Here is a 21,493-nt window from a genome sequence, read left to right on the forward strand (position 1 = left end):
CTGGTACAAATATATACATCTGCTGTCAACGAAAGCAAAGGATTGATTAAGAAACCAAACCATTCCACCAGCCACTTCTCCAGTAGCCCCAAGCACCAGTCCAACAATTCAAGCAAGCAACAGCATGGTCATTTGAAGAGCATATATTCTTGTCACCACAACTCAGAAAAATGTTTGCGATTTGAGAAGAAACAGTGCTGCTCTCAGCTAAACAATGTTGATCTCTTAGCCACAACCATACACTCCCCAGCCCGAAAGACTGAAATGCGAACTTCCCCTGTCCATCATTGGATCTGCATCACACCTTGCCCTTTTTGAATTTCTAGGTTCTTCAAGAATTGAGGGTGTACAGTACCACGATGAAGTTTCAAATCCCTGAGCCATTTCCAAGAGCATTGCCTGCAGCTCCTCCATGCTGTAACTCTTGTCCTGTGCGCAATTCATGAAGATGGTATTAAAAAGATAAGCATACCGATCAACCAAGCTATACATTTCAGAAAAAAAATTGGCATAAAAATTGCCACAAACAAGATTTCCACAACACCCAAATGATATAGATTCCTTTTCCCTGTCATTAAGGGTCAGCTAATTTTAGAATGTCGAATTCAATCCTAGCGAAAGGATGCTTCAGAACTTGGGTGTTTTAGCATCCTGTCCAGACAGCACAAAGTGCCAGCAGCGGGACATCAGTCCCTAGACGGTGGCTTTTGACATGAAGATTTCCGAACTACTCCCCCCCACATTCTCTTCCACCATAATATTAGAACTCTAGTAATGATGATAAGAAGCAAAATTCTTATCCACCATTTTTTTCTCTCCTACAACCAAAACCAATACTTTCATAACTTTCCCTGCTCTCAAAAGGAAGGATGCTTCTCAAGGCACCAATTTTGTTCACTACAAAGATAGATTTACTTTTATAACAAAACAAAAAAGAATGGATTGGTTTCTGATTCATTTAAAGATCTGATTCCTATTAATGCTCTACAGCAACATAACCAATTTTGTTTTCTACAAAGATGAAGTATTTTTTATTACAAGAAAGGAAAAGGAGAAATTGATTTCTGATTCATTCCAAGATCTGATTTTTAATGCTCTAAAATATACTTGCACTTTACATTGCAATGGGTTGATCACAAGATTCAGCAGAGAAACTATAAATTTACAAATTGGGAAACTCAATGAGTAGTATAGAAAAAAAATCATAGATCAAATTCATACCTGTCTCTTATCCTGGGCCATGAGATTCAATATTTCTTGCACAAAATCAGAAAGGCCCTGACAGACACAAGCAACCAAACAATAATCAGCCGATGCGAGCGTTAATGAGAAAGGAAAACGCATTGTTGAATTAATGCAGTGGATTAAAACTAGAAACGAAATTCAATTGACGCCCATCACCTACCTCATCTTCTTGGTCTTCAGGGCCATATAATCCTGCATCATACATTGTTCTTTTTCTATGATCGGATAACACTGTCAAAACGAAGCATCAAATAATTAACGATTCAAGGAAACAAAACTTCTCACAAAAGCATTCAGTAGACAGCTGCTTTCAGATAAGTTTAATTAGTTACCCGCATAGGCTTCTTGAATTTGCTGGAATTTACGTTTGGCTTCACCCAAAAGCGAAGGTGTTCTTGTCAACCTATCAGGATGCCATTGCTGCACCAACAAACAACCACCCATAAGTAATATACCACGCAACTTCAAAAGAAATATTAAACCAAAATCAATTGACACACACCATAGCAAGCTTGCGATAAGCACACTTTATTTCATTAATAGAAGACTCAGAACTAACACCAAGAATGCTGTAATAAGACGGTAACCCTTGCTGCTGATCAGCCCCCATCAAAACTTGTAAGCTAGCCAGCCAAGCTCTCAGAACGTATTCCACTTTACCGTAGTCTTGGGAGCGTTGGGCTTGTATTTGTAACAAGATGGTGACTTCATGAGAATTGATGTTCGAACACTTATATATACATAGAAAATTGGAATAAGATTGTAGTACTAGAAAGTATCAAATTACGTGATATGGAATGTTCGAGAAGGCTGGCAATGAAAAATATCTTGAGTATGGAAAGTTCAGGAACAAAGATATTACTAGCTACAATCCTGGATTTTTTTGGGCTTGGAGGCTTCTCGTGTTCTCTGTTGATTTGTTTTGGACGGTGATGATGAGATGGCTACTGGAGTGATATTTTTTCATTTTTCAAGAAAAAGAGAGAGCACAGGTTCTGACACGTTTGCTTTTGAAAAATCAGGCTAATGATTGACCTGGCAACTTCCCCGGGCTTGCCACGCTTTGTACGGATTTTTTACATTCTAACATAATTTAATAAAAGCTTTGAAAAATACGCATAAATTAGAAAGATAATATATTTAAACACGTCCGTGTTTTTAATATCTATTTTACAAATATATGTTTAATGCAAGTTAATTAACATGTATAAAAATTAATATAATATTTTATAAATATATAATGAGATTTAAGATTCAATAATTTTATAAAATTCTCTAGAAAAAAAAGTACTCCTCCATAAAAGAAAAAAAAAGTAGGCCTATAAATAAAAATATTGAGAAATTAATACAAGAAACAAATTGATGTTGCGATCAGAAGTGTTATTAATTTTGGTTTACCAGAAAATCTTAAATTTGATAATAATAGCGTTTAGTTAACATATTGAGTCATGCCATTTATATGAAAAGGTAAATTTTTTTAACTTAAAATTAGAGATTAAGAGCATTACTATTTTCTTTGGTTTGCCAAAATTTACCTTTTTATTGTTGTTAAGAAGCAGTTATGATAAACAAGAAGATATTTAAGCACAAAATCCAATTTTTTATAAAAAATATCCCTGTTTAAAATGAAATAAATAAATATTTGGATGAATCTCTCGTTAATTACTTTTATAAATATACTTTAATATGCTTAATTTTTTAGTGCTTTTGAATACATTAGCGTTTATATTTATAGAAAAATTGTACCTCTAGGTATTCTAATCTAACTATCTAATTAATTAAAGATTTTAATAAATTAATCCAACACAAATTATTTTTTATCAAGATTTTTTACTTAGACCAAAATTCTTAATGCAAACACCAAATGCAAACACCAAGTAATCTCACAAGCTTTATAAACTATTTGAATTTAAGAGATTTTATGAATAAATCAACGATTTAATTTTTACTTTTATAATGAATAATCTTAATAGTTCTATTTTTATGAGATCTTTTAAAAAATAAAACTTCATATTAATATGTTTGCTTTTACCATGTAGAATTGGATTTTTAGAGAGTTTAATTGTTGAGTTATTGTAATAAAAAAAAATACTATACGACCTTATCTCTTGAAATTAATTTCTTTAAGAATTTTATTCAACTAAAATGAAAATTGATTGCTTCTTTAAAGACAATGAAATAACTCCAAGACCGAGTTTAAAAACATACTCAAAATGCTTTTTCTATCATATTAATCTCCTGTGTAGTCATTATTAGTAAACCTAATAGAATTTGATTGTTCTGTTTTTTCTAGAATAACCTAAACTCTATAGAACATTTCATGGACTGAAGTATTCTTTTAGCAGTCAAAAGATAAAATTATATTGGATTCTTTATGTATCTATTTATAAGGCTTACTGAAGACATTATATTTGGCTTTATTGTTGTTAAATATATTAAAGCCCTTATAATTTGCTAGATAAGAGTACCATTAACCTTTTTTTCCCTTCATGATTCTTATTTGATTTCAAACTAAACTCACTTGAGATACTCAACATTATTACTTCATGTTCAAAATTTAGCTACGTAAAAAGTAACATTTCAACTAATAATAATTTTTTTGGTGATAAGATTATATAGTTTATAAGCTTTTGAATGACCACTGTTACCAAGAAAAATTCATTTTTTTCTTTTGTCATTAAGCTTTTTTTTCTTTGGAATTGGAATATGGGTATAGGCTAGGCATCTAAAAATTCTAAGATGATTAATTGCCGGTCTTTGTCCACTCCAAGATTTTTTTGACGTCTTATCTTGAACAAAAAGTTTAGGATTTCTATTCAAAATATAAATCTTTCAATTTATTATTTAAAGCCAAAAATCCTTTGGGAGGCCACTTCTTGTCAAAATACTTCTCACCATATCCATAATAGTATATTTTTTTTTTATAAACTCTATTTTATTGAGGTATATAAGTTACAATAAATTGCTTTTTAATTCCATGTATTTTATAAAAATTTGCAAATTCATACGAGTTATATATTTTATCATTATTCGTTCGAAGAACTTTTATTAGAAAGTTAGTTTCATTCTTAACAACTACTTTATATCTCTTAAAGGCTTCAAAAACTTCAGATTTTTCTTGTAAAAAATAAACTTAAATCTTTTAACTATAATCATCAATAAAAGTGATTATTATCTTTGACATTCATCAGACAATGGATTTATTAGCCCACAAATATTGAAATGAATGACTTTTTTTCTTCAATATCAATTGTTAAAAATAAAACACATAAGCATTTAGATGAACCTCCTAAGCTTTATTGATTAATCACTTTTATAAACACACACTTCAATATACTTAAATTTTGAATGCATTAGTCTTTATATTTATATAAAAATTGCACCTCTAGCTATTTTAATCCAATTAAAAATCTGACTATGTAGTTAAATAAGAATTCTAATAAACTAATCTAACACAAATCATTCCTGATCAAGGATTTCTATTTAGTATCTAAGATTCCTAACTGAATGGGTAACTTAATAGGTTGGGGTTTTCAATATATTATACCATTGCTTTATATCAAGATTGTCATTTTAAGAAAATCTTTAGTAGTATATTAGTTAATGTAACAAAAATATAACTTCAATTGTTCATTGGGAAAAAAAAAAGAAGTATCAAGACATAAAATTGCTTAATATTACTATTTGAATTTGAATATGAGTTTTTAGAATACAAGTCCTTAAATTTAACAAGAAAACTTTAAAACAAGCTTATTTATTCATTGAAAAATGATACATGGTGAATTTTCACCATCTCTTATTCCCATTTAGCACACCAAGTTAGTGACGGAGCCATATAAAAGTAAAAGAGAGCAATTGTCCCTTTAATTTTGTTATTATTGTTTTGAATTTTTTTTTAAAAATAATCATAGATTTAATTGTTTTGAATTAAAGGTTATATAATTTCTAATTGAATTGGTTACGGTATGGAATTAAATTTTTCCATGAGATAAACAAATAAATAATTTAATTGTTATCGGTAAGTAAAAATAGATATTTGTAGAATAAAAATTGTTTTAGCTTGAGATTGGTTCTTTTTATGATGTTAATTTCCTTGAGCCTTCCTATAAAATAATCATGATAGATGATTGAATAATTCATATTTTATTTATTTTTTCATTTCTTTGGTTTTCGTGAAAAAAATTTGTGTTTTGCTGGAGAAAAATTAACACGTGCGTACAAGCTTGATTTTATTCAATGCAAGTTGGTATTTTTCTTAAAAAAGAAAAGAAAAGAATATTTTTTGGTTTTTAAAAATGATTTGTCATAATAAATTTAGACTATCAATTATAATCCATATTCATGCATTATGTACAGCATAATATATGATAATGAGATGTGATTTGAATTTTAATAAATTAATATGTATTTGATTATGAATTTTATATGAAAAATTTATAATTATTATATAATTTAACTGAATTTTTTATTATAAAAATTCAAAAAAAAAATAATTTTTTTTTTATTTTAAAAGTATTATTAAATTAATTTTGCTTTACATGAGTATGTTTGTTTTAAATTGATTTTTAATATATATTTACATAATATAATATTTATTAATTATTTATCCCCTTATTTAAAATACTCTAGTTTCGCTAGTGCACCAAGTCCTCTTGTGAGAACTAGACACACTCTTCCCTTCCAACCTTACACATTTCCTTCGTTCTCATATGTATGACATTTGGTTGCTCATTTTGCCTTCGTATGCATCAAGAAAACTCCTCTGAAGAATGATGTTCAAGACATTAAAATAAGAATCATACAAACCAATTCCACCGGAGGAAGACCTTCCTCGAGGGGAGATCATAAATGGTGCGCCCGTGCTGTCATGGTAAGAAGTGGACCTTCCCAAGGAAGATGCTATGAATCATAAAGATGGCGTTTGATATCAATTTAATTATCATATTAGAAAAAAAAGATTGTGGCCCTTAACCACTTCGGAAACCATCAATGGTCGTATGGATCATAAGAGATAAATTATTAGCTAATGCTTTTTTCACAGAGTTGCTAACAACAGCTCCTCTCATCACCCACTCCAAGACTTAGATTATTGGTTGGATGATTAATCCATGTCAATTTAAAATTAAATTATTTTAATATTAAAACAATGTTATTAAAAAAATATTTTTTAAAATATCAAAATAATTTTTGATTAAGTCACTTGAAATGCGAGTTCTTCTACTAAGTTAATTAGATTAATTTTAATTTAATTTTTTAAAAACATTTAAACACAAAAATTTTTGTATATTTAATAACATTATAGTTTTAGAACATAATAAAGTAATCTCGGACACAAAGAAGTTCATATAAGATGAAAGGAAACATGACAGAGATCTCATCTTCCAGCGTCTTGGTCTTCCATCTTTTCGCTAAGATTTTCTCTTGATCGAAACTTCACAAATTAACTGAGAATTATTCAGTGGAGAAGCCTTCAAGTGTCTTGGCTCGAAGACGATTTCTGTTGCTTCAGGCCTTTGAATTAGTTGCAATGGAGAAGCCTTCAAAACTTAAATAGGGCGTTAAATTCCATGCAAACACATGCCAAATAAGTAGTCCTTTGCTTGTGCCCTCCATTCGTCATGTGTTCGACCTTAAGGTTATTAAACTTGTATAACTATCGATTTATCATTTTTAGGCTATGTTTATTTGTTTTTGTATTTTAAAAATATTTTTAAAAAATTTATTTTTTTTATTTTAAATTAATAATTTTTTAATATTTTTAGATCATTTTGATCCACTAATATAAAAGATAATTTTTAAAAAATAAAAAAAATCTAATTTTAATATATTTTTAAATAAAAAATATTTTAATAAACAACTACACTTATATTCTTAATTGTTCTTTTGGATAAAAATTAGTTTGCTTTTACTTTGCCTTTTTATACGAACCAATTCCCAAAACTTTTCCCATATTGTGTTGTTCTTGCAAATGTTAACAACCATGTTTCTCTCAAAAAGAAAAAAATAAAATTAACAAGATAAGTCACATTGTTAGATAACTTGTAGTTTTTCTCATTCAAATTTATAACTTAATGATCAAGAAACTCGTGAGAAAAAGAAATGCTAAAAATTGTCTAAGGTCTTTTTTAAGGTTTATAACCTCATGAATGCATGCATGCCACTACTACAAAAGGTATATTTTTTTTTTATGTTTATCTATAACCATAATAGAATGGCAAAACAAAATAACACCATCTGTAATAACTTCAATTTCAAAGATAGGATTTAAAACTTCCTTGTGTCCTTTAAGCTATTTTGTCTTTATTTAAATTTACTATATACTCCTTCAAAATCTTAGTACTAGACATAAAAAGAAATTCAAAACAACCCAAAATTTTTATGCAGTACAATAAAAAATCTAAATCTTACGTGATTTTCAAATAATTTGTCCCTTGTACATAAAAGAATAGAACTCTTCTTTTGTTCAAGTAAAAATTAGTTATTTCACTAGTGTTTTATCGCTGATTTGATAATATTTTTTATAAAAATAAATAAATATGCAAGTTTTTAAAATGTGTTTTTTAAATAAATATTTTAATTAAAAATTAAAAATATTATGCATGCATTTAATTAAATATATTAAGAACTATATGTGCCAATAAATACAAAAAAACAAAAACAAAGTGTTAGCTTGTCTATTCAACTCGTTTCGTTATAAGTCAAATAATTTTTTTCTAATACAAAAAAATAATATATAAGTGTTATTAATATGTTTTTTTATATTTAATAAAAAATATAACCATAAATTAAAACGTTGATGCTATGCGTTAATAAAAACATGTAATATCTCAAGTTAGTTTTTAATATAGCAAAACAATAGAATAATGTTTCAATTACTATAGTGAAATACTGTTTTCTTAGTATTTGTATAATAATTTAAAAAAATATAAATAAAAAATTACAAATATATATATATATATATATATTGTGGTTTGTTAGGGCATGATATTTTGTTAATTTGATTTTGTTAGTTTGATTTTTTTAATTTAAAAACATTTATCCTCAACCCTTCTCATTGAAAATCTTATTCGAAAAACTATGATATTTTCATTATTTTTTTATCAACTGTTTATCATTTTTTGAAAAAAAAATTTGCACATATTTAATATAAAAGTTTATCAGGAAAAAAATATATATCATGTTATGTTCAAGATAGCCTATTTTATAATAATAATAATAAGAAGAAGAAGATTTGCAAATAGAATTTTCAAAATATTTCACGTTACAAATAGATTTTTTTTTTTCTAGCACGTATTTGATAAGAAGAAGTTCATTATCATTTCTTTAAATTTTGGTTTTGTTCCTAAAAATTATCTTTGTATTTCCATAAATGGACATATATAACATCTAGATGATAAATTCATCAGATCTGATTTAAATTTTTATGTTTGGAACAAAATACTAAACTATATAATTGAATTCAATTATATTGTTTAAAATTATTATAAAAAATTGAATTAGCAATTTTGACTATTTTCCCTCAATTTAGAAATTATTTTTGTTATATAAATTTTTTTGTTATAAAAACCCTTATATTTATTTAAAATGACATGAAATATAAGCATTTTAAATAAAATACAAATAGACTTATTTCATATCAAGTTTAATATTTGTTGAAATTTTTTTCAAGAAACCTCAAAAGTCCAAGAAATGAGAAAACTCACCAACCCTGGTCTATCTTAACCAATTTCCAGGAGCAAAATCAAGGCCGAAAAACAAGTTAAACAACTTTAGCAATGTTTCAAGACCCTTATTAAATAAATAAAATATATTTATCAACTATATTTTATAAAATAAAAATCGCTACTATTTAATTAACAAAATGTCTCATATATGAAATAAAAATTGTCCAATATCTCACTTGATGATGTACATTAAAAATTAAAAAAAAATTAAATATTTTAAAAAGCCATGTTTATAATTTTTTTCAAGGCTACTATACATCGTAAGTCAGCTCTAATGCAGTTTCTTTGAATTTGTGGAAATAAGTGTATCGAAAGAACTTACTTTATTTTTCCTGATACATAAACTTCAATATTTACCTAGATCTATAAGACTTTCTCGCACCTCACATGTAATCGCACTTCCCAAGACCTTTGTTATTAATTATTGTCCTTTAACTCCTGATATTTTTCAAACTTTAGTTTAAAGCACATCCTATCATTGGATATATATCTACGTGCCCATCCTGATATTTTTCAAACTTTAGTTTCAAACTTTTTAGACATTCACCATCTACTGAAGGTCGATTCCACTTCCTACGGGTCAGATTTCCTTTTCAGATCATATATATATATATATATATATATATGCCCAGCTGAAAGTCATAAAGAAAGCTTTAATTATGAAAAAAAGAAAAAGAAATTAACCACAAGGTTGGTTTTATATTATCCACTCAAAGCTTACACCTAACATAGAAAATAGTACATCGTATCATTGCATATAAAAGCACTTCTTTGGATTTATCGAGGGGATCAGATTAATTGGAGGACCTGAAAACCAAATCTAATTAAAGGTACAGCTTTTATGCGTGTTTCCTATATATATGGATCCAAATCCTGTTTAGTAATTTGTTAGACTATTACTTCATGATCACGGAATTTTAATTTTACATAGCGTAGTTATATTTATGGTAATAGTTAATCGATCTGTTTTTGCTGCATCGTGTTGGAGAGCAAAGAAATTCTGAGCTAATCAGGGTTTAATTTTAATTAATGAATAGTCCTAACCATATCCATGTGTTCAAGGTCGAACAGACAACGAAACAAAGGCTAATCTGCAAAAGACTACTCACCTGGCAAGCATAGCATGGAATCCACTAACCCAGTCGTTGGCAATTCCTTGTGAATCTTACATGTTTATTCTTTCCTGGGGAGCTGCATGGCTCCATATGGTACTGAACCCACCTGAAAACAGTGCTCAATTTAAATTACTCATTCAAACTAACCTAAAGCTATAGCATATTAATCACCTTAATATTATTAAGAAATTAATGAAGCTCACTTAAGGATCGCTAAATTTGGCAACAGGATGATCGAAAAGAAGTGCATACCTGCAGCGAGGTTCCTTAGGCCGCAGATTCAAACCCAAGTAGAGTTAATTGTTGGTGTAATATGTTATTGCCCCAGGTTGATTTTTATAGAGATAACAAGCAAAGAATCGGCAGGGTTGAATCGTGTGCTCTTGTGTATCCGCTGCCTTCGACACGTGAGAAGCTTTGACCAACGGATGAGACATCCTTGTTCGAAAAGAGGCATGTGTTTTAACCCCCCAGGCAACCTAACTCAAGAAATTAAATGATTGAGTAATCAACACTATTCAAAACTCAAGAGAGAGGAGATAGAAATGAGGATACTTGCGTTAAAAAAGAAGCTAAGCTAGCTAGAGGGAAGCGATCAAGGTTAGTTGTGCTCGTGTGATTCTTTGAAATGCTGATAGAGGAAAATACCATAGATTGAAATGATCCTACTTTCAGCTACCTTCATGACCCATTTGCTTTAAATTCTTGCACGTACAACTAAGAACTTACTAATGCATGTGCTCTCTGTGACAAAATTAGTAAATCTGGTAGTGGCTTATCTAATATAAAAAAATAAAATAAAAACTTGTATAATGATACATGAAAAAACTATACAAATATTTTATACAATATATGTATGGCTTCATCTCTCTAAACTTAAGAGTTTTGAATGGCAAGAAACCGACCAAAACTCATATTCGTAAGATTTATTTTTCTAGATTCTATATTTAATATACGATTTAAATATAGTTTAAGAAACATTTAAGCTCAATGAATACTAATAATTTTTTGTCACCTATATAAAAATTATACTGATTTAAACTTCCAAGTGTTTTTCATGTGGATACCAAGTACTTCAAATTCAATTTTATTGGTCAGGTAAATCGCCCCCATATTTTTTTAGCTGAGTATATCTTCCACCCCTTATCAAGATGTACATGCATTCGTACGATGGCAATGTATGCGTTTAGAAATCTATAAGCATAAAAATAAAAAATATTATATCTACCTTTCTCTGCTTTAGCAGCTGTTCTCTTATCACATGGAGTCCCAACTCCCAGCAACTATCCTTTTCAACAATTTATCAGGGAGCCACTACTACTGCGACCAGTACGTGTGGTGGAGGTTGCTGCTAATCCATGTCATCATGGTTATGAAACTCAGTATGGTATAGTGGGTCCTTCTAGTAATTTACTGGTCAAGGGTCCATTGAAATTGAGTTTTATTTAATTATTTTTTAATTAACATAATATTTTATGTATTTAAAAAATTAAAATAATACTGTTTTAATAAATAAAATTAGATTGATTAATTAACCTGTAAATTGATTTACTCAATTGATTATACAAGCTTTAAATTAGATATAATATCATATTGAGTCTTATAATTATGGTTGATATATACAAGATTTCTCAAGTTGATAAAATTATGATGACAATATGTATTAATTAACTATATTACATAAATAAATTTATAAAAATATTGATTTATCTCCAGATTATCCAACAAACTAATTAAAATTTATCGTAAATATTTATTATCAACTATTAACGTTCATACAAATTTATACATGTAAATTTGCAGAAATTACAACTTCATAATAACATTAATAAAAATTAAAACAGACCCGTTAAACAAGCTATTAATTATTTCACCACAACACATGAAATTCAATAATTCAATAAAATTTTAATAATTTACAAACAAATATAATTGTATAAAATTTAAAACAAACCATAACAAGTATAAAATTATATATTCATACTACAAATTTGTTTGAGAAATAACAATAATATATATATATACACTAATAAAATATATATACTAAAAAAATAAAATATATAATTGTAAAGGATTTTTAGTGGTGGGAGTTTGATTAAACAAAGACTTTAAGACGATAGCGACTTCGGTATTTTTTTTCTACTTGCGAAGAAGGCAACTTTGTATTTTTGAAGGACTCTCTGGTCCAAGTAATGTCATTCGGGACCCTTCTCAAATTTTCTATTTAGGGACCATAGAATTGCTCCTCGTTTAGGGTATTTTAAGCTATTAGCACCCATAATTAAATGTTTTGGTAAAATAACATGATTTTAAAAAAAAATTAGTAAAATAATATAATTTGAATTTATCGTGCTTGTAAAACATTATATTAATTAAATATCATGTTTTATAACCACGACTTCATTAAAATATTGGGGTTTTCCGTTACAACTTCACTATATATTACGGGTTATGAACTATGACATCCAATTAAATGTTTAAAAATTCCATTAGCCAAATTTCTACAGCCCAACAACCCAATATCCAAATATCCCCCGTCATCCTCTCTCTCTCTCTCTCTCACTATATATATATATATATATATATATATATATTTGAAATGTTCTTATGAGTTTTATGATGAATTACACCTTGTTTTCATGCCATATAAGATTTAAAGATATTTGCGGGTTTTTTAGAGAGAGAGGCAGAGAGAGAGAGAGAGAGAGGATTATGCGTTTTTGCTCTTTAAAATGGGGAAGAAGGTATATTTCACAGTATATAGTTGCTATTTTAAAGCACGGCATGACGAATGTTGTATTTTAAAATAATAATATTTCATAAATATTATTATTTCCAAGTATAACAAAATTAAACTATGTTATTAATTATATTGCGCTATGCTACTAAAATTTTGATTTTATTGTGCTATTTTTTTTACAAAGAAAATCCCTAGTTTAACCTTACTATGAATTCTTCATATGAGAGGCTAGAAACTTTGGAATTCGCGGATCAATCTGCAACCCACCTTAATCAGGTTAGAGTTAAGTAGTATATTCATCCGAACTTAAACAAGAGAATACCCAAATCTCAACTCATGCCCAAGCACCTACCCAACTCGATTGTCAGGTTTTTCTCATTTACATGCAGGGGTGACCCATCATGTTACGAAATTCACCGTCTGCTTTTCTATGATCGGGCAACTAACAAACTAGATCTCTAAGGTTACAATAAATCATCAATCTAGAGACAAAAGTTATAGAACCATATATGTTTTTGCTGGATCCTTGCCTCCTATATACATAAAAACTAGAAAGATCCCATGTTTTCCCAGCTTAATTATTAACAGAGAGCATACAATTTCAATAAGCTGAGGGGCATTTAGTTGGTGCTAATTAATGTCATGAAATGAAGAGCAACAGCAATACCGTGGTCAGTTCCAAGTAAGAAAAACTATATTACCATCATTGCTTGCTAGTATAAACAAGAATAATATAATATTAATTCTGAGAGTTAGTTCAACTAGTCAGGTTTTTTCAATAATCATGAGTTTTGGTTTGAATTTTTTTAGAGCTACTGAAAACTTAAATAGTTATCAATTTCAAGAATTTATAAAATTAGTTAAGATAAATATAAATTAATCCAGATATTTACATTAATAAAAAAATAATGAAATTTCAATGTTATAATCAGAATCAATCCAGATATTTATATTAATAAAAAAATAATGAAATTTCAATATTATAATCAGAACCAAGACCGAGTTTAAGAATTATTTTGATAATAACTCTAGGTCTCTCCTGAGTAAAAATATTTAAAGATAAATAAAATATATTTATGAATTATTATTTATAAAATAAAGATTGACTCCACTTGATTAACAAAGAATTCAGGTACGAAACGAAAATTGATTAAGAGACATGCATAAAAGATAATAATAAAACATTTATTAAATATTTTTAAAGGACCGTTTATAATTTTATTCAATTTCTCATTTATCTAAAATCAACTCTAGTTGTCATTGAACAATGAAGTCATGACAGGATTGAAACCCTCTCATCGTAACAATGAAAAAGGAAGAGAGATCAGAATGAATCAAAGAAAGAAGAAATTAAACAACTAGGCTCGAAAAATGTAAGCTCTGTATCTTGGTAGACATCATTTTCAACGTTGAATCATCTCATCTACAAGTTATTGTAAAACTTCGTGATTATCTTCATGAACAAACGAATGGTACCAAACAAAAGGGACTCCAACATTCTTTGAGGAAAATCACTAAAAATAAGAGTATTTAGGGGCATATAACATAATCATCCGCACCAGATGATTCACTCCGACCGTAAGGATCAAGGCTGTGATGGCATGGAGAAGGTCCTGACGGCGGCACTGGATCTCGCGCAAGCCGGTTATCAAGCATGTAATAGTAACTTGCATCCCTAATCGGTCTTGTGCATCTTCCTGTGGAGACCAATATTGCCAGGACAATAACGAAGAGAAGAAAAACAAATCTCACGCCCGCCCGCAAAGAAGACATGATCGCCCTTTTTCTCTGTTCTTGCTCAATTACTCTCTGGTTAGTTACTCTTGCTGTCTTACAAATTGAATGAGTACAGAATGTATAACAGAGAGAGATTTGGAGAGGAAGAGATTGCGGGTGAATTAGAATGCCGTTTTTTGTTGGACTAAAAGGGATGGTCGGAAAGTTAATAAATTCGAAAGTGAAGAAATGAAGGGAAGAGTGGGCTATATAATTTGCATCTTTGAATATTAACTTGCCGAGTGAAAGTCATGAGTCGAAACCAAAGCACTAGCAGCCATTTTAGAAACAAGGGAATAATTGATTCTGATATTCCTTAGCTTTCATTTTATACAGCGTGCTATGGGACAGGAGTGCTCTTCAAAGCTCGTTTTCCACCCTGGTATATGTTTTCAAAAAACGAGAGTAGAAATTGAATATATTTATATAGTGTGTTTTGCTACATGAGTGTTTGGATCCCTTAATTTTGATTATTTTTATATTTTTAAAGTATTTTTAAAAAATATTAAAATGTTTTTGTTTTTATTTTTAAAATACTTTTAAATAAAAAATACTTTAAAAAATAACTAACAACTGTTATTCAAACACTATCATAACCTAATACGATGAACCTCCTGTGTCTCTCGTGTGAATGGTTCTCAACTTCTCATAAATTCCCTGCCCATTCAATTAGCTTATGATTAATTTGGTACTTTATCTACTTTTGAATGAGTGATTTTCTTCATTCAGCATTGGTCGGTTGCCTTGATCATGGAAGAAACTCCTTCGAATCTTCCATAGAAGCCCCCACTGCTCATCGTGGACTGAAAGTATTTGCAACTTATTATATGGGCTTATTAAGGATACAGGCCCAAGTCTCAAGTAGAGAAATTAAATAGTTCGAGGACTTGTTTTTATCATAAATAGTTCAAGGACTTACTTTATAAAAGAGAAGGTGAGAGAAGAAAACCATAACCATATTATTGAACTGCAAGATTTTATCTTTTCAAATGTGCAAGAATGCGAAGGATGAGTACTAGTCATGCATTTATCAATCAATCTTTTTTATTTTTTGGAAAAATAAGAGCCAAAATCTAAAACACGATGATGACGAGGGGTTCATGAAGTGGAAGCTGGATATATTTTTGATAAGCGCCGAAAGTTAAGCCCGTCACAGACACAAAATTGGACTAGAGTTGTAACCTTCAATTGGGTTTTTAGAAATAATTCAGAAATGGAAATAGAGAGGGGGAGGGAGAGAGAGAGAGACAAGATAGTGGTTTTGAAAAAACACAATAATTGTTCTTGTGGAGATGAATTTTGCTTCTTAACCCAATTGATGCTGCATAGGTGGAGGGTTGAGGTGCATGTTAAGCCCATCACAGACACGAAATTGGACTAGAGTTGTCACCTTCAATTGGGTTTTTAAAAATAATTCAGAAATGGAAATACAGAGTGAGAGAGATAAAAAATTGTTTTGAAAAAACACAGTAATTGTTCTTGTGGAGATGAATTTTACTTCTTAAACCAATTGATGCTGCATAGGTGGAGGGTTGATGTGCATGTTACTTTGAAGTGCTTCAGGCAAATACACAATTAATGTCTCGGATCATTTTTAGTTCTTCATTAATTTTACATCAGTTATATCCAACTTCAAGGTTTGTTTTGCTGTTTTATTCGAAGAAAAGGCACACTTATTTATTTATTAGTTGGTTGTACTGAACATTGTTTTATTTATTTTAAGTAGTCTGGATTGTTTCAGGCGGATTGCTAAATTGACTGTAACTGAAACCAGTAATCCTGGAATATCGTTTGAGTCGATGATAATAAAACCTCCCTCACATCCTACATATGACTTGAAGGGTGTTATCAAGCTAGCCCTGGCTGAAGATGCCAGGGATCGAGGTTTTGATTCATCCCTTTTTAAATTTTCGTTTTTTTAGTCGATCTTTGTTTTCCTCACAGAAATTTTTTTGAACGAGTTCGATGTTGTGTGTGTTCTAGAAAGTCTGTCTCTTTTGCTTAGTTGAATCCTCAGTTCGCTCGTTCTGATCCATATAGTTTTGACATTTATGTTATGTTGTTGAGAAACTCCCAAAGATGGGTCCTCGATTCCTTGTATAAAGATACTTCTGAAGCAACATTTGTGGTTTAATGCAGGAGATGTGACTTGTTTAGCTACTATTCCTTTTGACATGGAAGTTGAAGCCCGTTTCTTGGCAAAGGAGGACGGCATCATTGCTGGAATTTCACTTGCAGAGATCATATTTCATGAGGTTGATCCCTCGCTAAAGGTATCGATGCAATCACTCTGTTTCTTTTATTGTTGTGGCTTGCACCGTTGATCATTTTTGGCATGGACCTTACATCAGGTGGAGCGGTCTCGAAAAGATGGAGATTGTGTTCGGAAAGGACTGCAATTTGGAAAAAGTCTCTGGTGAACCACTGGAAATTAAGAAAAGTTACTTCGTGGCACTTGAAGTACTCGTTGACGAGTTTTTATCATATTCTTGTTGTTGCTGAAAGATTAGTGCTAAATTTTGTGTAGCAGATGAGCGGAATAGCAACTGTGACCAAGGTTTCTTTATTTCCTAGAATTTGGAAATAGAATCAAGTAATATGGTGCAGTTACTTGCTTCATCATCTTTAATTTAACAAGGATTTTTGGCTATATTAGAGTACGTAACAAGACATGGAAATCATCAAAATGTTCTGTAGCCTGTCTAAATCTAAGTTTTATGGGTTAGAAGTGTAAAAGGACAGTGGTGATCAATGCAAGTGGCCCAAAAACTATAAAACAAATGATTTTGTAGTAAGAATCACTCTACTCATGCTGTTACTGCTGGATGTTTCAAATTGCAGGTTATATTTTGTTAACATGACCACATGCTGTTTCAGATGGATGGATGAATAGAACATCTGAACATGGTTGGTAATATATTGTAATGGATATCAAGGTAGATCAAATGAAGTGTTTTTGGTCCCATGGCTGGGTTACTGAACAGGGGGTAACTATTCCCCTTTCCCATAATCTTTCTCCTTGAATTGTATGTGGGATTTGATACTAGATCTCCCAACACCATGACAATGGATTTACCAACTTATCAAGCCAGCACACATGAACAAGTTGCAATTCTTTTAACCAGTGAATTTCATGTGAAATCCAAAATGGGTTTTGCATATGCAGTTAATTGAATTTCAATCTTGCAGACCTGGAAAATTGGCTCATTATGTTTGTTGCCCTGTGCAAAAGTGCTTATATTGTTCGTGTATCTTACAGACAATGTTTGATGCATCGCACCCAGTGTGCATTTTAGATACACGAAAAATTGCTCCAGGTTTACATTTGGTTGATAAGTGGGTGGTATGGTCCACTTCCTTGCTTGTGCTCCATAGTAATAATCTTTTCATTGGCTTTGTGCATGGATTTTTCTTGACTTGTAACATTCTTTTTTTTTAGGTGCTAATTGGTGGAGGTTGGAATCACAGAATGGGTTTATTTGATATGGTTAAGAAGAAAGATAATCATATGTCAATAGCTGGAGGTATCATAAAAGCCATCAAATCTGTTGATCAGTAGTTAGAACAATGAAACATTCATATGGAGGTTGAGGTAGTTTTTTCACATTTTAAATTTTTCTAGCAGATTTTAAAGGATCAGGAATAGTTTGATAGTGGAAATTAATCAGCAAAACTTTTTGTGTGCGTGCCTTGCTGAATCTTGTTAGTCTTGATTTTTTTTTTTCCTGAAGGTTGAGACAAGGACTCTCAAGGAAGTAGATGAGGTGCTACGTTATACATCTCAAGCAAAGTCATCCTTTACCCGTGTAATGCTAGATGAAATGGTTGTACCACTGCCAAATGGTGATGTTGATGTATCTGTGCTCAAAGATGCTGTGGAGATGATCAATGGGAGATTTGAGACCGAGGTAGCACTTACTATCAGCTATGCTTTATTTCCCTACTCGGTATGTGGTATTTTAGTTTAATCTGAGGAATTTTAATTATATCTAATTTCCCGGGGGGCACTTTTATTAAATTTAACATGTCTTGTGAGGACACAACTCGTGTCTTTGTTCAACAGTCATGTAGAAATCTGTGCAAAACTTCCCATTATTTACGTGATAGATATACTTGACTGTGAGGTTGTTGTGTACTTCTGTCAATAAATTAGCATCTCGTTATAATTTGTAATAATCGTTTTGCTTCTTATGGACGCCATGAATGATCAAGTACGCTGTGTTTATATAACTAGACAATATAAATTCAGAGATGCTCACATATATAGTCGTGTCTCACGAACAGAATTTCAGGAACCGCTATCTAGAAGTCCTTATCTGTGTGAAACAATACTCTTTCTCATGTCCCGCAACCAAAATACAGTTTATCGTGATGTCCTCTACGGAAATATGCTCCCTCTGCTTGATTTCTGATCCCCTGAATAGACAGAATATAGTGGTTGCAATCGAATAAAAATATGTGTTCAAACTATTTCAAACTGAATAGATACCTTTCATCCCTGTTTTGCAATTTTTTTAAATTAAATAACCCCGTGAAGCAACATGAAACTTGCCATCTGAAATGTTCTGCAAGTCTAGTTGTCATCTCTAGGAGACTGTTCGATTTTCTTCCCCTATACTTATCACAGCCTTTGCCTAGCTGTCTAGGGATCTATTACATCAGCTTGGGGTGCCAGTCTCTCTTCTTTATCCTGCCATGCAAATCTATTTAACTGCATATTGTCATGTTACCTTCAACGCTTTGCTTTGTTGCCAACTGTGATATACTCCATTATTTGACCTGAGCATATGTCAAGCATGCAAGTTTCATATTTACACGGGATGTGAAGCTTCTTTTGCGTTCTTGTTGAGGCCAACACTGATAAAACTGTTTCACGGTAACAGGCACCTGGCAATGTTACTCTTGAAACGGTGCACAAAATTAGTCAGGCCAGTAGCATTTATTTGGAAGTATGATTATAGTTGTTTTTTAAAATGTTTTTCATTCAGAAAAAATATATCATTAATATATTATTCATACAAATAACATCCATGCATTTAAAGTGTTTTTCATTCAAAAAAATATATATTAATATATTATTTATACAAATAACATCCATGTAGCTGAATACTTGATCAAGTTGAATTGGTACAGGTCCCTTTTTTTTTTTAAGTAACAAAACAATAATCTTCATCTCCCATCAGCACCCCAACGGAAAATTCATCATAAATTTAAAATCCGAAAATGAAATTAATACTAAATATATCCCAGAGATCCATCATTATATGCAAGACTCGTATTATTGTGTGACAAAAATTGTCAATAGGCCTTCTTCAAAAACAGAAAATACCACTGATATTACCATGGATTGTTATGGGCCCTGCTACTTTGCATGTCACACAGCCGAACATTTTCTTCTTCATCTTTTCTCTTCTTCTTCTTCTGTTTTTTGTCATGTTTTTTCCCATTCAAGGAGCACTGCGGATAAAAAGCAAGCAAATAGGGTCAGCTTGTCCCATCAGTACCTAAAAAGGTGAACATGGTCACTCATTCTGAGGCACAGTAGGGCATGGATTTTGAAGGAGACCATTCCACTGCAAACCATAGCTGCTGGAATTATCTTGAGTACTTCTTCTCTGATTTGAAATATTCTATCCTTTAACATTTTAACTTTTAACCAGGGTGCAATTATAACATTGTGTGTTTATATATATATATAATTTGTAATTAAAAGCAGCATTTGAATTTGAATTATCACTCTAAAGTAAAAAAAGTTTTAGATTTTTAAAAAACGTGTTTTAATCACAATTCCAAACAAAATTTATTTTTAAATCATAATCACAAAACGACTACAATAGCATATACACATTTAACTTTTTATTTTTGTATTTAAGTTGTTTTTAAAATATTTTTTAAACTATTTCTTTCTTGAAAAAAATCACATTGATTTTTTTGAAGTATTTTTTTAATAATTTTGATAAATTAATATTAAAAATAAAAAATGTAAAAAAATTATCAACATACATTTTTAATAAAAAAAGCATTTTTACAGAAATATCATTCAATGATTATCAAAGACATCTATAATTTGTTTTTTTCTTGATTAATTTAATGCAACACGATGTGCGGGGGCGGAAACAGGGGTGGCTGGCAGGGCCCGGCCCCTGCAAAAGTTTGCCCTTTTAGCTTTAAAATTAGTAAATTTTAACTTTTGACCCCTTTTAATTTTTCTTTTCTAATTTGGCCTTCCCAGCCTAATATCCTTGATGATGCATCGGACGGTACACGTAAGTAAACAAACACATTCTGAGATGCTTAATTAAAACTGTGATTTATAGTGAGAGAAGACTGATTTGTACTTAGGTTAATCGTTACCCCACAAGCACCTCTTTTATATCTATGCCTAACATCTTTGAAAACTGATGAAACAATGGCTTCAGCATGCGCTTTTCCTTCCAGCAAAGCTCGCTAGCAGCCAGCATTGAAAACGATTCCTTTCGGATAATAATTCAACTAATTACATCTAACAAAAAGAGATTTGCTTCTGTCCATTGGTTTTGATCAATCCTCTTTCATTCTCTTATCATCATGCTTGCTTGTCTTTTTTTAAATGTGATTGCGAAAGTGTTTTTTATTTTTAAAAATTATTTTTAAAATTAATATATCAAAACGATTTAAAATATAAAAAAATCAGTAATTTTTTTTAATAATTTCTTGAGAAACATGAATTGACTTGCGTTTCCAATTGCTCATGTACTAGTGAAGCTCTGGTCATAATATTCATGAATTGACTTGCGTTTCCAATTGCTCTTTTACTATAGTGAAGCTCTGGTCATAATATATTTTTTTTCTTTTGTTGAATAGTCCATCGCTTCATCTCAATTGGTAGGGTAGAGTTCAATAGACAGCAGAAA

The 21,493-nt window shown here is 30.4% G+C and overlaps 2 protein-coding genes and 2 long non-coding RNA genes across 4 annotated transcripts in view; 1 reads left to right on the forward strand and 3 right to left on the reverse strand.

The window, feature by feature from the left end:
- LOC105135476 (dnaJ homolog subfamily B member 7-like) overlaps positions 1-2,275 on the reverse strand; it is a 2,598-nt gene extending 323 nt beyond the window's left edge. The window contains exons 1-5 of the mRNA XM_011040359.1: positions 1,748-2,275; positions 1,578-1,665; positions 1,406-1,476; positions 1,222-1,278; positions 3-429 (exon numbers count right to left, since the gene is read on the reverse strand). Of these exons, the coding sequence (XP_011038661.1) occupies positions 226-429; positions 1,222-1,278; positions 1,406-1,476; positions 1,578-1,665; positions 1,748-1,855 (528 nt within the window). The 5' untranslated portion in view covers positions 1,856-2,275 and the 3' untranslated portion in view covers positions 3-225. The remainder of the gene's footprint in view (positions 1-2; positions 430-1,221; positions 1,279-1,405; positions 1,477-1,577; positions 1,666-1,747) is intronic.
- Positions 2,276-9,168: 6,893 nt separating this feature from the next.
- On the reverse strand, positions 9,169-9,563 carry LOC105135479 (uncharacterized). The gene is made up of 2 exons (XR_844182.1): positions 9,502-9,563; positions 9,169-9,441 (listed from the first exon to the last, which is right to left on the reverse strand). It is a non-coding gene; the product is annotated as an uncharacterized LOC105135479 (long non-coding RNA).
- Positions 9,564-9,967: 404 nt separating this feature from the next.
- LOC105135478 (uncharacterized) lies at positions 9,968-10,438 on the reverse strand. Its single transcript, XR_844181.1, has 2 exons — positions 10,337-10,438; positions 9,968-10,190 (listed from the first exon to the last, which is right to left on the reverse strand). It is a non-coding gene; the product is annotated as an uncharacterized LOC105135478 (long non-coding RNA).
- Positions 10,439-15,690: 5,252 nt separating this feature from the next.
- LOC105135480 (nicotinate-nucleotide pyrophosphorylase [carboxylating], chloroplastic) lies at positions 15,691-18,791 on the forward strand. The gene is given in 9 exon segments (XM_011040362.1): positions 15,691-15,929; positions 16,125-16,237; positions 16,342-16,484; positions 16,740-16,873; positions 16,952-17,016; positions 17,076-17,157; positions 17,860-17,943; positions 18,040-18,192; positions 18,332-18,791. Coding segments are annotated over 8 exon segments (957 nt in total). The 5' UTR covers positions 15,691-15,929; positions 16,125-16,178; the 3' UTR covers positions 18,569-18,791.
- Positions 18,792-21,493: the final 2,702 nt, after the last annotated feature.

The sequence above is a fragment of the Populus euphratica genome, unplaced genomic scaffold (genome assembly GCF_000495115.2).
Source record: "Populus euphratica unplaced genomic scaffold, PopEup_1.0 scaffold123.1, whole genome shotgun sequence".
Taxonomy (NCBI): Eukaryota; Viridiplantae; Streptophyta; class Magnoliopsida; order Malpighiales; family Salicaceae; genus Populus; species Populus euphratica.